At 32.1% G+C, this 17,040-nt stretch overlaps 1 protein-coding gene across 1 annotated transcript in view; it reads right to left on the reverse strand.

Moving 5' to 3' along the window:
* Positions 1-17,040, reverse strand: part of LOC111044617 (gephyrin) — a 45,668-nt gene that overhangs the window by 1,525 nt on the left and 27,103 nt on the right. Inside the window, exons 10-12 of the mRNA XM_039428876.1 lie at positions 10,335-10,496; positions 7,754-7,922; positions 2,502-2,607 (exon numbers count right to left, since the gene is read on the reverse strand). Coding sequence (XP_039284810.1) covers positions 2,502-2,607; positions 7,754-7,922; positions 10,335-10,496 — 437 coding nt within the window. The remainder of the gene's footprint in view (positions 1-2,501; positions 2,608-7,753; positions 7,923-10,334; positions 10,497-17,040) is intronic.

A 17,040-nucleotide genomic window follows, 5' to 3' on the forward strand; every position in this document is an offset into this window, starting at 1 on the left:
AATTTTCATGCTTAATCGTTTCCACTTGAATTTGTTTTGTTTGAATTGTATCTGAAGCCTGATAATTGGAAATTTAAAATCAAGCTTTCTATAGATGGGCCGGAGCTCCTGAAATTTTTACAGATATGGGACTTGTGGCAGTTAATAGAGCTTATCAATGTCTATTTTAGGTATAAATTTGATAAAAATAGTTGGAGCAGTTTTTGAAAAAATAGGGAAAACCCCTGTTTTTGACATCATTTTCGCCATTTTAGCCGCCATCGTGAATTGCATTTGATCGAAATATCCTTATAGGGGAAGGACCTTAAGTTTCAAACTTCAAGTCATTCCGTTAATTGGGAGATGAGATATCGTGTATACAGACACACACACACACACACACACACACACACACACACACACACACACACACACACACACACACACAGACCAATACCCAAAAACCACTTTTTTGGACTCAGGGAACCTTGAAACGTATAGAAATTTAGAAATTGGGGTACCTTAATTTTTTTCGGAAAGCAATACTTTCCTTACCTATGGTAATAGGGCAAGTAAAGTAAAAATAAGAGAAAACTCTAAACATAAACAGCCTACCTTATGCAAACGTGAAACAAATTAAATGTCACTGGAATAGTCTATAAACTATTTCGATGAACCATTGAAATCAGATTCCAAGCATCAGAATTGCATTCCATTAATGGTTCTTCTCAATATTATGATTATCAATTTATTGTTATAACTATACGGTATAACAATAATTTTACACAACAGTGAGTACCGTATATTTCATACATAAGCCTATATAATTTGCTAATATCAAGTCAATTCTAATATGAATAAGACTTTTTCGATTAACGACTCAAGAACAATCGAACGAACGTTTATCATTCTTAGGGCCGTTTGCACAGTACAGATTGCTAAACTCGATTAAGTTAATCGAGTTTAAGTTAATCCGAAAGTTTAAACTTGAATCGGTTTTCTCAGTGCATTTACTAATCCAGTTTAAGTTGAACTAGTTTAGCGTTAAGTTGGTAATAGAATGTCCTGATTTTTACAGGAAATTTGTTATTTGTTTACAAACCATCAGTAATTTGAGGTTATGTAGCTACTATTTTAGTATTTTCTTGTTCTTGTTCAAAATCCACGGAGTTGTAAGCTGTACGGTTCTAAAAGTGAAAAGCGACCAAGAAATTCTTTAAAAAAGTATGTTTAGTTGGCACCAGAAAATATATTTTAGAATGTAAGATAAAAAAGTTATTTTGTTACGCTTGAATCTACTATGGTCTTCCTCGTTTATTAGAAATCTCTAGAAAGCAATATCTCATTTATGTGTTATTAAACATGTTTTCCAATCGAAGACCACTGTTGAAAATTGTCTTTTTTTCAAGTGATTTATTCAATCAATAAATCCCATAAATTTAAATTATTTGTTTTTTGCCCAATTTTTCTCAGTTTCAAAATTTCTTTGCAGTCATCTTTATCAATTGCATTATAAACTTCTATCAATTCCTCCATTACAATTATTTTTACATTCAAATAATGATTCACTATAACCTAAATTAATAATAATTATCGTCTACAGAAGCATAAAACACAACCGTCAAAAATAATTTACTATAAGCTGTTTCCCCATCAAATCTTTACAGATGTCAAGTTAATCCAAATTATTTGGTTTAAACCTCCTGCTTTGGAGGTTTAAACTTTCCCAGAGTTTAAACTCAATACAGAGATTAAACTAATACCGTGCAAACGGAATTTTAGTTTAAACCAAAAAAAATCCAGATTTGGTTCAAGCTTTAGCTTAAACTTACACTGTGCAAACGGCCTTTAGGCCGGGTTGCACAAAATCCGGTAAATTTTAACCGTGATTAACTTTACGAGAACCAATCAGAGAAGGCGCTTTGAAAAGACTGCTTCTCTGATTGGTTCTCGTGGAATTAATGCCGGTTAAAATTTAACCGGCACTTACTCTATCAAGAACTGTATATTTCAACACTGTAGCCTTTTATTGTGTTCCAATAATTTAAGTAGCCCTATAGAGAAAAGTGAAACTTTTTAATATACAATATACACCCACATTAGTGCTGTGTTTTAACAAACAATTACAATACTTTCTTGCTCTAAATTTTGTCAAATTTCGCGAAAATATTCAAATTAATGGTGATTTAAGTGTGATATTTTTGTTTTTTTATTCTGTTTTTAACCATCAAAATTTAAAATTCTCAGTTTCCGTTTTTTTAGTGAAAATGGACTAAATTTTAGAAAAGTGAAATCATAACCCTATTTTGGACTTTTAAAATGTTATCTAAATTTGGGAGAGAAATAGTACAAGGAGTATCCTTAGTTTTTCTCTCCCAATCAGTGCTACTTTGTAAAAATTATAAATAAATAAATTCACATAAGACTTATAAGACTTAATGTTGCTAAAATTCAACAATACAAACAACAACAAATGAAGATTTAGTTGAAATATTGGATTTGAAAATGGAATTTGAACCTACCAGTAGTTTTAGCGTACACCTTTGTTAGGCCAGTGTCATCTGTTTTCAAATAGAGCACGGCACGCATAAACTCCGGTCTAGAATCCAGATGAATGGTCGAGAGCACCTATCAAGAAATGCATAGATAAATAAACTAGGAAAAGTTATAGTAAATAGGATTTTTGTAAGTTTAGTTTCGTAGACAAAAAATATGGACCAAAGATATACGTTGTGATTTTAAAACGTTATTCAAGAGATTCAAAGCAAAATGGATGCAAAAATGATTCAATATTTTTTTATAAAACCATTCATAGACATGTTACAAATATGTAATGCATAATTAAAGTATGAGAATAAATAATTAAATGTAACCCATATAATTTGAAGAACAGCTCTCAATATACAAGACTAATGGTTAATTGAAAAGATTTTTCATTGTACTAGAATCATATGGATTGGTTTAATCAATAGAAATATCGGGAACCGAGCTTCGCTCTGGAGTACAAAAGCATAAAACATTTATTACGAAAGAAGAAATTATAATAACATTCATAGTTCATACAGAAATGTACTATCTAATCACAGTAAATTGAGATTAATTCCCAGAGGAATGCAAAAATTTCCCTCACAAAAGCCCGGTTGCACAAAAGCCGGTTTAATTTTAATCCTGATTAATTTCACGTGAACCAAATCAGAGAAGACCATTTCAAAAAGATGGATCTACTGGAATTAATCAGGATTGAAAATAGCCCGGCTTTTTTGCAACTGCCACTAAGTACCTTATTGAATGATTACAAAAGTTTAACAGCTGAGTCATAATTTTTACACAGTCCCACACACATGAACTTGCTCACTCACTTCCATCATCAACTGACGACTAAATAATTATTATCAGCTGTTTTTCCAAGGATGAATAATAATTCTCCTTTTAAGTCCTTCAGCGAGTTTTCCCAGGCATGAGACCTTGTGCAATCGAATTTTTATATTATAAACCTACTATGTTCTGAATTTCATGAGAATCGTTAAAGCCGTTTTCGAGATTCGGTGAAATACAAACATATAAACAGAAATTGCTCGTTTAATAGTATAGGATTAGACTAGATTCTATAAGACGTACGAGATAATCCAAAAAAAACTTCAAGATTTTAATAAGACAACAAGAAAAAGAGTTTCCAAAAATTCGACTCATTTGCTATTATTAACTTATGAATATCTTCCTTTAAAATATCTAGTGAATTAATTAAACAAACGATAAATAATAAACTACTGCACATTATACACACTGTTCAATTTGTTCCATTCATTGGTGAGAAATGACAGACCAATCGAAATACAACAATCCTCCTGTACATAAAACAATTGCAATAATATATAACTAAATAATACATTTTTCATGATCTAATTGTAAATATCTAATGTAACTGTCGAAGTTTGAGAATTTTTTTTTAGAGCTGTGAATAACAAATAGTGTGTAGGTTTTTGATTTTGTATTCAAATTTTTTAAATAAGTGCAATATTTCTAAAGTTTTTAATTTATTGTGATTCATTTAGAGTATAAAATCAACCTTCAAAATTTTAAATCATCATTTCTGGACCGAAAATCAAGTGACGAAGCAGTGTGTGACTATATAACCTTATCTTTTGGAGAACATTAACATTTTATCAAAATTTTTGGAGAGAAATAGTACAGGCTTAGTCTAGTTTTTCCTCCAATGTCATAATTGTATTATGATTATAGTATTTTATACAATAAATAAATGAAATAAAATAAATAAATAAAACTATTGTAATGATGAATCTTTCTATCTATAGTCTGTGCAAACCTGAGATTGCAGCATTAGTCTTACTGAGTACAGTGCTGCCAGATTTCACAAAAGCCAGAAACCTCGTGAGCTAATTCTGTGAGAGAAAGAGCGAAAAAGAGAGTGTAGTTCATTTTGATAAAACCAGCATAAAACGGCATCAGTATTTATTTATTTATTTATTTATACGTGGATACAATAACAAATCATATAAATATGATTGGGAAGGAACAACAGGCTTGGCTAAAAACTATTCCATTCCCAAATCTTGATTACATGTCCAAAAATAGGTTATGTTTCTTCTGTAAGAAGTTCAAGCTCAACTTTCGTCCAAAAATAAATATGAGATGTAAATTTTAAATTTAGAAAATTTAAAACACCAAATTATAGTTAAATATTACACTTAATTATCACTGCACATTGTATTAATTAAGTTATTTTATGAATTTTGAAGCCAAAAATACACACAAATTCTCACTAAGAATTATACTTTTAATGTCGTTCAGTATGCTCCTATTACCGTGAGAAATACAGTGAGATCGGTCATAAAGCCCAGTGATGCGAACTGAGGTCTGCACGGACTTTAGTGCTACTCAAAAACTTCTTGAATGAATAAACTAGTACCATTAGAGTTTTCTGTTAATGTTTTGTTCCTTAAGCCTTAATGTTTCAGTTGTGATGCCATTTTATAGTGTCACTATCAGTGTCAAATTAAATATTTTTCGCCACACTGCACAGAAAGCAGCTGTTTTCCAGTCCCTACGTAGATCTGAAAGACCTTGTTTGCAGACGACGTCAGAAAAGGGTTTCTTTTCCGGTCTAGGCCAGAAAGTTGTCTCTTTCCAGCCGCTCATGGAAGTAGTTAATAAGTCATCCGCTAGATCGGGCGAGTGTCCACTTTCATCATCAACTGAAGTCGCCATGATTTCAGTTCCAGTTTCGAATCAAACTAATTCGCTTCGCAACCAGTTTTATTCAATTATTAATTGTTGATTAGTGCATTCCGAATTTTCAAAAATGCTTGAAGATGACTGTGGTATTCCAAGTGAAATTTTAAAAGAATCTGAAATCCTGACTGTAAATCTTCTACCACTAAAATCAAGAGATAGGTACGATAGCTTAACGAGTATTCTTTATTTGGTATTCTTTATTTATTTTGTCAGCAATACCTGTAGTGTGGCGAAAAATATCGTTCGCACCACGGGCAAAAATGTTTTTTCGCCACACTGCACAGAAAGCAGCTGTTTTCCAGTCCCTACGTAGATCTGAAAGACCTTGTTTGCAGACGACGTCAGAAAAGGGTTTCTTTTCCGGTCTAGGCCAGAAAGTTGTCTCTTTCCAGCCGCTTATGGCTGGAAACAACGCGCTAATTATTATTAATAAGTCATCCGCTAGATCGGGCGAGTGTCCACTTTCATAATAAGCTGAAGTCGCCATGATTTTAGTTCCAGTTTCGAATCAAACTAATTCGCTTCGCAACCAGTTTTATTCAATTATTTATTGTTGATTAGTGCATTCCGAATTTTCAAAAATGCTTGAAGATGACTGTGGTATTCCAAGTGAAATTTTAAAAGAATCTGAAATCCTGACTGCAAATCTTCTACCACTGAAATCAAGAGATAGGTACGATAGCTTAACGAGTATTCTTTATTTTGTATTCTTTATTTATTTTGTCAGCAATACCTGTAGTGTGGCGAAAAATATCGTTCGCACCACGGGCAAAAATGTTTTTCCAGCTCTCAATCTTTTCTAGTCCTCGGCCTACGGCCTCGGACTTGAAAACCGATTTCGAGCTGGAAAAATCTCATTTTCTGCTCTAGGTGCGAAATATACTATTCCAGCTCTCAATCTTTTCTCGGCCTACGGCCTCGGACTTGAAAACCGATTTCGAGCTGGAAAAATCTCATTTTCTGCTCTAGGTGCGAAATATACTATTTCCTACAGTTACGTTGAAAAGTGGCCATTGCTGCACTGATTACAGAACGCAAAGAATCACTTTTCCGCTCTAGTGCGGGAAAAATTTTTCTGCACTCCAGATTTGCAACATGGCAACGCAAAATACTTAGTAGGTTATATGGAGCAACAGTGCAGCAAAATCAAAATGAAGTTGGTAACAGTGACTGCTGTGGCTGCTATAGTGAGCAGACGTGCAACGAAGCACAACGCGCTAATTATTATTCATTATATATTATAACCAAGGACAACGAGGACTTTAGGATTTTAGGATTAAGGTTTTTATCAATAATAAAATTACACAGAAAAACATTTGATGCATTTCAGGCAATTTTACCCATAATTACCCACTTTTCATATTCAATGGTAACTGTAGGAAAAACTTAATGTGAAATACGTGCGCAAAGTTCTTCTGCTGCACTCAAGAAACCATTCCGCCCTCGCCTACGGCTCGGGCGTAAACGTTTCTTTCGGTGCAGCAAACTGTCACTTTGCGCACTAGTTGCACAAATAACTATTCTTTGGTAAGAAAGCTACAAAGAAGCAAATCATAAAAAACTATTAGAGTATAACTTCTTGTGAGCAATGTTGGGCTATTATAGTGAGGTTATAGTGAAGTATATAATATCGGGGCACCAAGCTTCGCTCGTTATTTTTATTTATTGATAAACAGAACCATAGCCTACTATAGATAGAGTAATGTAAGCCATCACAGAACACAATTCTCTAAAATGATCATGTTTATATTTTACAGCTGGCTATACGTCATCTTATGAATTTCGGGGATGCGGTATTTTCATTTTCCACAGAATCACTCGCTCACTTTTTACTATCCACAGACGACGAAAGTCTCAGCTGTTTCAGCCAAGGATGAATTATCCTTTTAATGTCGTTCAGCGAGTTTTCCCAAGGATGAGACCTAGTGCAATCGAATTTTTATATCATAAACCTACTATGTTCCAAATTTCGTGGAAATCGTTAGAGCCGTTTTCGAGATCCGTTGAACGTAAATAACCAGATATAAAAAATATAAAAAAATATACAGAAATTGCTCGCTTAATATAATAGGATTTATATACGTGGCAGTATTTTATCAACATTGGAGCAGCTATCTTTGTCTATCATTCGACAAAGCAAGATATTGCTATCGTTTTCTAGCTCCACAAAGTTTCCATATCGGTTTTTAACAATGTAGGAATATAATTAATTAACAAAATGTATAATATCAATTATTATAAAAAATGATTATCAGTGAGAAATATATTTTCTTGGCGAATAAAATATAGTTGATTATTTTAGACAAGAGAGAACAGTTAATATTAAATCAAATATCAGCTATCCTCTATAGAAGGAAGTGTCAAGGAGAATCGGCAACACTGTTATCCTATCTTTCTCCATTGTCATTATAACGTCCACCTCACAATATTGATCTCAAGTAGTCATGATCTAAACGTATATTATCATTTGCAACTGTATTAATAAATAAATTTGTAATGATTACAAAGAATAAAAACGCACCTGGGCCTTAATCTTTTTTGGTTTGAAGGACTTATGACCGGCAATTTTGTACAAGGCGGGCAAGACAAGCACATGAGCCGTGACAGAGGCACTGCTTGGGTTTCCTGGCAGGGCAAACACCATTTTCGCCTTGTTCTCCCAGGCCAGTGTCGCGAATGTCACTGGTTTACTGCAAAACGACACAAAATATTGTAAAGAAATTATATAATTTCCTAAAATCAATCAGAAAATAGCACTTTCTACAGAAATTACTACAGACTACAAGAATTAAATAATTGTAAAAAATTAAAAAAGAGTACTAGTGATTACATGTAATTGTACTTAAATCTATATTGCGAGTCCTCTCAGTTCAGTTGCTTTCATACTTTTCATAGTTTTGATACTTCCATTTATACTCCTATATTCAGTCTCAAAATTAATTAATCTAGTGAAATTTTAAGGAATTTAAGTTCAACTTTAAAAGAAGACTCTAAAGAAAAAATACTATTTTTCTCTCTCAAAATTAATTTCATGCTAGAAGTATTTAATATTAATTTCCTTATTTTTCTCATATTGCTTATAAGGTTTGTAGCCATATTGTTCTTTTTTCTTTGCTTCTTCGATCTCATCATTCCGTCATAAACTTTTTATTCATTTCCTAACAGATCTTTGTTATTTTGCATGTTAAGAATGCTCTACTTTTAAGTTTCTTCAACTAATTCACTTATTGTTATTATTTTTTCATCAAAAATATTGTTTTGTTTATTTTACATTTTTATTTTACTGAGTGTCGTTGTTAAATTATAGTTTAGTATTGTATTGGAGGGTTAAGTGTAAGATGGGGCCGACTGCGCCCTAACTTCGCCCTCCTAGGTCAAAAATAAAGGCAGTCATTCAATTCAGATGGTTATCTACCAACAGTAAGACTTAAAAATAAATAAATAAATTTATTACTTGACGAGAGTATCCAACTGATATTCTTACATCAAATTATATTTGAATGTTTGGAATCACTAAAACTAAATCTATATTTTCCCACTGGGTCAATTTTGAGACATGCAAAACTGAATTCTTATTGGCCGCGTTTACACCAGAGTTGCCAACTGAGTTATCAACAAAGTGCGGCAATTTGTTGCCAATTTCTTCACAAGCAACAATTCGTGGAGATCCTTGTTTCTAACACATTTTTTGTTTCCCAATCAGCGTGGGAAACACTTAGAAAGTTTCCAACAAAATGTTCCCCTCTACAAGTCCACGCCGACTAGGCTCTCTGACCAAAAAATTGACACCTTTTGTTGATCAACATTTGAGAACAGCAACATGTTTTCTACAAAAAACTTGACAACTTTTTCGTATAGTGAGGTCCACGTTATAATGGCAGTGGATAAAGATAAAAGAATAGCGATGCCGATTCTCTGCATTAATTAATTATATTTCTACACTGTCAAAAAAATAATTGGCATCTTGTGGACCTAGAAAAGGATAGTACCACCGGTTTTGTCAAATGATAGACTAGGATAGCAAAACCAAAGTTGATCAAATACTGTCATTATAACGTGGACCTCGCTATAGTAAATATTATTGTATATAACACTGGTGTAAACGCAGCATCATGTTAAATGATTTTCTCTAGTCAAAACACATTGGCACATATGAATAAAACCAGAGCAAATGCTCATGAGTAAGAGCATGGAGCATAAGGTTTTGCTCAAGAGCAAGAGGTAGAAGCAAAAGCATTTGCTCATTTTTATATGAATAAGCTTTATCTTATACTCTTACCTTATGCTCCTGAACTCTGGAGCAAATGCTCACGTATTTTAGAGATTTTTCATCAGCTGATTCGCTTTTGTAGCCTTAGTTTGTTTTTATAGCTCACGGAAGCGCTAAATATGCAAGTAGGGTGCACCGCTTGTGTTTGCGTCGTCTGCTCTGTTTTCTATTTATGAATTGAGTTTTAGGTTAGTTGAGTTTAGAATTTTGAAATAATAGCGTGAAATAATGGTGATATATATATCATGCTTGAATCTAAAAAGAGTTTTATAGTTCTCAACTATTGGTTGTGATCGTATCTGGTGTAGTTTCCTCTTTCTCATACGAATTAAGTTGAGCCATTTTACTATGAGCAAAAGGTGATAAGCTGCTCTAGACTAGACTCACCTTTTTTGAAGCATTTGCTTCAAAAGTTGAGCAAATGCTCTAGTTTATTCATACAATTTTGAGCAAAAGCTTTTACTTTTGAGCAAATGCTCAAACTATTTTTTTGATGAGCATGAGCAAAAGGTTTTGCTCACGTTTATTCATAGAAAATGAAGCAAATGCTCCATATTTTAGAAGTATAAGCAAATGCTCAACTTTATTCATATGGCCCATTGTCAGACACATGATAAAGTAAGCTGAAGATGGAAATTAAACCTTAGAATTGAATTTAACGTGAAAATATCCATTTTTAATACTTATTGGATCGTAATCTGTCATCTACAAAATGGTTCTTGTCTTCCCAAATGAAAAAATATTCAGTGAGTAGGATAAAGAAGTAAACTATTCATAAATTAATAAATCCTAAAGACTATAAGTGAGTAGATACATAAATTAAACCACTAACCCTGGTTTCATGTTGACTCGGCCGAAGTGAATTTTTGCTTGAAAGTCCGTTTCAAGAATTTTCTTCAGAAGATCTTTTTCGCCCATTGAAACACTGCCGGTTGTGATCAGGATGTCAACTTTGGATAAGGCTTGCTTCATCTTCTCAAGAACATCGTTTGGACTGAAAATAGCACATTCATCAATAAATTGAACAAATTCCATTCAAATGCATATATTTATAATTTACTCAAGTGCAATCATTACATACTAATGAGTAAATTATTATAGGAGAATCCAGTAATTTTCATTTATAGAATAGAATGTTTATTTTGCCAAAATTACATAATAGTTACAAAACATGAATGATTTGGCACAGCCAGCAAAGTTAAACTTGTGCGCTAGCTGTGAGTTCATAAAGCAAACAGTACGAAGTAGCCTATAGCAATACTGAAAAATGGAAAAAAATATATACCTATGTAATAAATATTATAGTAATGCTTCTTATAAATAATACAATGATAAGAATTGAATAATTTCGTGTTAAAACCAATTATACAGGTGATAACCAAAAACAAGTCATACAGCCTACATTTAAATCTTCTAAATGCAAACTAATGAAGAAGAATACAATAAAAAATGAAATTTTCAGTTGTGAGCACATCCCAGTGCTTAATCAATTTTACAAAACCAAAAACAAGTCATACAGCCTACATTTAAATCTTCTAAATGCAAACTAATGAAGAAGAATACAATAAAAAATGAAATTTTCAGTTGTGAGCACATCCCAGTGCTTAATCAATTTTACAAAACAAAAAACAAGTCATACAGCCTACATTTAAATCTTCTAAATGCAAACTAATGAAGAAGAATACAATAAAAAATGAAATTTTCAGTTGTGAGCACATCCCAGTGCTTAATCAATTTTCATAAATAATACAAAAGATAGAAAGACATTCAAAACTCAAAAGAATCATGAATAGATTTACTTCTCAAGAACATCTTTTGGACTGGAAACAGCATATTCGTCAATAAATTCATCAAGTTCCATTGAATTTTTTAAAATTATAAAACATGGTACAGTCATAACACTTGGAATAACAGTCTCAAGCCCAAAACTGTTCCTATTCCATGTTATGAAACTCAGTACTCAGTTGCTATAAATTGCTAGAACTATAAATTGCTAGCCTACATTATTTTGTTGTTTTAAACACCGACATGCAGTCAGTGCAAGAGTGTTGCAAAATTTTTATTAATTATTATTAAAACCTTTATTAATTTATTTTTTATTTGTTGTACTCATTGATGAGTTCTACGACTTTGTCTATAATTAAACACCATCTCAGTGGTGTTGATGAACTTAAATATTTTTGTGTACTCATTAATTAGGTTTTTTTTATATACAACCTTGTCTTTAATTTGATATTATTATTATTATTGCAATTTTTTCACAATTTTGTCTGTACTGTGATACTGTTGTTGTAATGTCTTACTTCTAAGTGAGGAATCTATTTTTCCTTGTTGACAGTCTTTGTGTTATTTTTAAAGCTAGTGTTTATTATTTTTTGCTTTTCTCTTCATAATGTCATCTATACTTGAGCAACCTAAGCCTTGTTTTATTACCATGGAATGAATAGTTTAATCAAGAATTAGTTGTTGGTTGTGACTATTTATTATTGAATTGTATGGTAAAGCTCAAATTGATTCCCTTATGCATGTGTGAGAGTGTGTGTGTCTGCGTGTGTGAAAGTACATTTTGATAAAAATTAGCAGTGTTGTCAGCTCCTAATAACGGACAAAAGACTTTGTTCTTTTTGTTAGTAGTAATTTTATTTTGCTCTGTGAAAATCATAAGTTTGTTCTTTTTTCCTTTTCTCTTATTATATATATTATTTAGTTTTAAATTACAGTATGTTATTATACTCAAGAGAAGGAACTTGTACTATAATATGTTGTATTTGTTTTGATGCAAAATAAAAAATTATTTGATTTGAATTTGTGCTTCACAACTGGAAATAGCTCTGGTTCCACTTCAAAGTCGAATAAATCTTTCGCCTTCTACTAAATACTCCAGTCAGCGAGTAAACTAAATCCTTTATTTTCATCAATAATTGACTGCATGTCGATGTTTAAAACCCTTTATACAGGTGATAACCAAAAACAAGTCATACAGCCTACATTTAAATCTTCTAAATGCAAACTAATGAAGAAGAATACAATAAAAAATGAAATTTTCAGTTGTGAGCACATCCCAGTGCTTAATCAATTTTACAAAACCAAAAACAAGTCATACAGCCTACATTTAAATCTTCTAAATGCAAACTAATGAAGAAGAATACAATAAAAAATGAAATTTTCAGTTGTGAGCACATCCCAGTGCTTAATCAATTTTACAAAACCAAAAACAAGTCATACAGCCTACATTTAAATCTTCTAAATGCAAACTAATGAAGAAGAATACAATAAAAAATGAAATTTTCAGTTGTGAGCACATCCCAGTGCTTAATCAATTTTCATAAATAATACAAAAGATAGAAAGACATTCAAAACTCAAAAGAATCATGAATAGATTTACTTCTCAAGAACATCTTTTGGACTGGAAACAGCATATTCGTCAATAAATTCATCAAGTTCCATTGAATTTTTTAAAATTATAAAACATGGTACAGTCATAACACTTGGAATAACAGTCTCAAGCCCAAAACTGTTCCTATTCCATGTTATGAAACTCAGTACTCAGTTGCTATAAATTGCTAGAACTATAAATTGCTAGCCTACATTATTTTGTTGTTTTAAACACCGACATGCAGTCAGTGCAAGAGTGTTGCAAAATTTTTATTAATTATTATTAAAACCTTTATTAATTTATTTTTTATTTGTTGTACTCATTGATGAGTTCTACGACTTTGTCTATAATTAAACACCATCTCAGTGGTGTTGATGAACTTAAATATTTTTGTGTACTCATTAATTAGGTTTTTTTTATATACAACCTTGTCTTTAATTTGATATTATTATTATTATTGCAATTTTTTCACAATTTTGTCTGTACTGTGATACTGTTGTTGTAATGTCTTACTTCTAAGTGAGGAATCTATTTTTCCTTGTTGACAGTCTTTGTGTTATTTTTAAAGCTAGTGTTTATTATTTTTTGCTTTTCTCTTCATAATGTCATCTATACTTGAGCAACCTAAGCCTTGTTTTATTACCATGGAATGAATAGTTTAATCAAGAATTAGTTGTTGGTTGTGACTATTTATTATTGAATTGTATGGTAAAGCTCAAATTGATTCCCTTATGCATGTGTGAGAGTGTGTGTGTCTGCGTGTGTGAAAGTACATTTTGATAAAAATTAGCAGTGTTGTCAGCTCCTAATAACGGACAAAAGACTTTGTTCTTTTTGTTAGTAGTAATTTTATTTTGCTCTGTGAAAATCATAAGTTTGTTCTTTTTTCCTTTTCTCTTATTATATATTATTTAGTTTTAAATTACAGTATGTTATTATACTCAAGAGAAGGAACTTGTACTATAATATGTTGTATTTGTTTTGATGCAAAATAAAAAATTATTTGATTTGAATTTGTGCTTCACAACTGGAAATAGCTCTGGTTCCACTTCAAAGTCGAATAAATCTTTCGCCTTCTACTAAATACTCCAGTCAGCGAGTAAACTAAATCCTTTATTTTCATCAATAATTGACTGCATGTCGATGTTTAAAACCCTTTCAGACACGATGGTCACAAACTAGTGCATAAACTTGAATTTTAAAAACTTTTGAAGTTTTCACGTCACCACATTTTCACTTCAAAAGTTTTTAAAATTCAAGTTTATGCACAGGACTGTGATGACCAACAACAGGTCATACAGCCTACATTTAAATCTTCTAAATGCAAACTAATGAAGAAGAATACAATAAAAAATGAAATTTTCAGTTGTGAGCACATCCCAGTGCTTAATCAATTTTCATAAATAATACAAAAGATAGAAAGACATTCAAAACTCAAAAGAATCATGAATAGATTTACTTCTCAAGAACATCTTTTGGACTGGAAACAGCATATTCGTCAATAAATTCATCAAGTTCCATTGAATTTTTTAAAATTATAAAACATGGTACAGTCATAACACTTGGAATAACAGTCTCAAGCCCAAACTGTTCCTATTCCATGTTATGAAACTCAGTACTCAGTTGCTATAAATTGCTAGAACTATAAATTGCTAGCCTACATTATTTTGTTGTTTTAAACACCGACATGCAGTCAGTGCAAGAGTGTTGCAAAATTTTTATTAATTATTATTAAAACCTTTATTAATTTATTTTTTATTTGTTGTACTCATTGATGAGTTCTACGACTTTGTCTATAATTAAACACCATCTCAGTGGTGTTGATGAACTTAAATATTTTTGTGTACTCATTAATTAGGTTTTTTTTATATACAACCTTGTCTTTAATTTGATATTATTATTATTATTGCAATTTTTTCACAATTTTGTCTGTACTGTGATACTGTTGTTGTAATGTCTTACTTCTAAGTGAGGAATCTATTTTTCCTTGTTGACAGTCTTTGTGTTATTTTTAAAGCTAGTGTTTATTATTTTTTGCTTTTCTCTTCATAATGTCATCTATACTTGAGCAACCTAAGCCTTGTTTTATTACCATGGAATGAATAGTTTAATCAAGAATTAGTTGTTGGTTGTGACTATTTATTATTGAATTGTATGGTAAAGCTCAAATTGATTCCCTTATGCATGTGTGAGAGTGTGTGTGTCTGCGTGTGTGAAAGTACATTTTGATAAAAATTAGCAGTGTTGTCAGCTCCTAATAACGGACAAAAGACTTTGTTCTTTTTTGTTAGTAGTAATTTTATTTTGCTCTGTGAAAATCATAAGTTTGTTCTTTTTTCCTTTTCTCTTATTATATATATTATTTAGTTTTAAATTACAGTATGTTATTATACTCAAGAGAAGGAACTTGTACTATAATATGTTGTATTTGTTTTGATGCAAAATAAAAAATTATTTGATTTGAATTTGTGCTTCACAACTGGAAATAGCTCTGGTTCCACTTCAAAGTCGAATAAATCTTTCGCCTTCTACTAATACTCCAGTCAGCGAGTAAACTAAATCCTTTATTTTCATCAATAATTGACTGCATGTCGATGTTTAAAACCCTTTCAGACACGATGGTCACAAACTAGTGCATAAACTTGAATTTTAAAAACTTTTGAAGTTTTCACGTCACCACATTTTCACTTCAAAAGTTTTTAAAATTCAAGTTTATGCACAGGACTGTGATGACCAACAACAGGTCGAAACGATCGTCACTATACAAAAGTAAGTGCATTTTCACTTCAAAAGTTTTTAAAATTCAAGTTTATGCACAGGACTGTGATGACCAACAACAGGTCGAAACGATCGTCACTATACAAAAGTAAGTGCATTTTCACTTCAAAAGTTTTTAAAATTCAAGTTTATGCACAGGACTGTGATGACCAACAACAGGTCGAAACGATCGTCACTATACAAAAGTAAGTGCATTTTCACTTCAAAAGTTTTTAAAATTCAAGTTTATGCACAGGACTGTGATGACCAACAACAGGTCGAAACGATCGTCACTATACAAAAGTAAGTGCATTTTCACTTCAAAAGTTTTTAAAATTCAAGTTTAATTTTAACAGTGAAAAAGTATGGATATACAAAAAAATGCATAAACTTTTTCAGCTGTATCAGCTGTGCAAAAAACATACATAGCCTGGACCGATTGTATTAGTTTGTGTCAACGTTAATCCTAGTTTATACGATGCCAATTGGCGAGACAATTGTCATAAGGCAACTGACTGGCATGAAATTATTGTTTTCGTATAAACACTTTAGGCCAATATTGTCTTGCCAACTGTCCCGAAATTCAACTGTCTCCGGGAGTAGACTGAGGACAATAGGCTGGGCCCAGCGAGCCCGCCCCCCCCACTACTCAGAATCTCAATTGTCACGCCATTTGGCGCCGTATGATTGGTGTAGGCCAGTGCGCTGTCTTGTTTTTGGCCAGTTCAGTCAAAACAATTCATTGTGTGAGACGTTTTCCAGGTTAGGTTAGACGTTTTCTAAAGTTACAACGAAAATGGCACCTAAATGGGGGGACGATATGAATATTAAATTCCTTGAGCTTTATAAAGATCAAAGATGTTTATGGGATCAGAGATACGAACTGTATAAGGATAAAAATGCGCGGCAAACTGCACTCGCTGCAATTAACGCTCATGGCTTCGGTGCAGCTGAAGTGAAAACTGAAATAAAATCGTTCCGCGGTACGTTTAATATTGAAATTACCTAACTCAATAAAATTCCTTCCATAGCTGGTTTAACTTTTTTCAATTCTATTCAATTTATTTCACCAAAACACAGAAAACAGTACATTAAAAGATGTGACAATCAGAGAAAAACAATAATTATTATTCTGAATATCTATATCAACTATCTGAAAAATACGGCTGGAGTTGAAGAACTACTAGCATAAGTGAAACACTTGTTCGCCAGTAGGAGTAGAGACTTGACAGTTTCTAAATCTTGAACTAATAATTTAAAACATTCGTTTCAAGTCCTCACGGGACACAACAGATGACGAGCATTCGGCCATGTTTTCGCCTTACAGTTTTCGACTGTCGTGACAATAGTTAGCCCCGTAGAAACATCTCACACAGCTGGACTGGCCTTGGACACTTGGCAACCA

Source organism: Nilaparvata lugens, chromosome 1, assembly GCF_014356525.2.
Source record: "Nilaparvata lugens isolate BPH chromosome 1, ASM1435652v1, whole genome shotgun sequence".
Taxonomy (NCBI): Eukaryota; Metazoa; Arthropoda; class Insecta; order Hemiptera; family Delphacidae; genus Nilaparvata; species Nilaparvata lugens.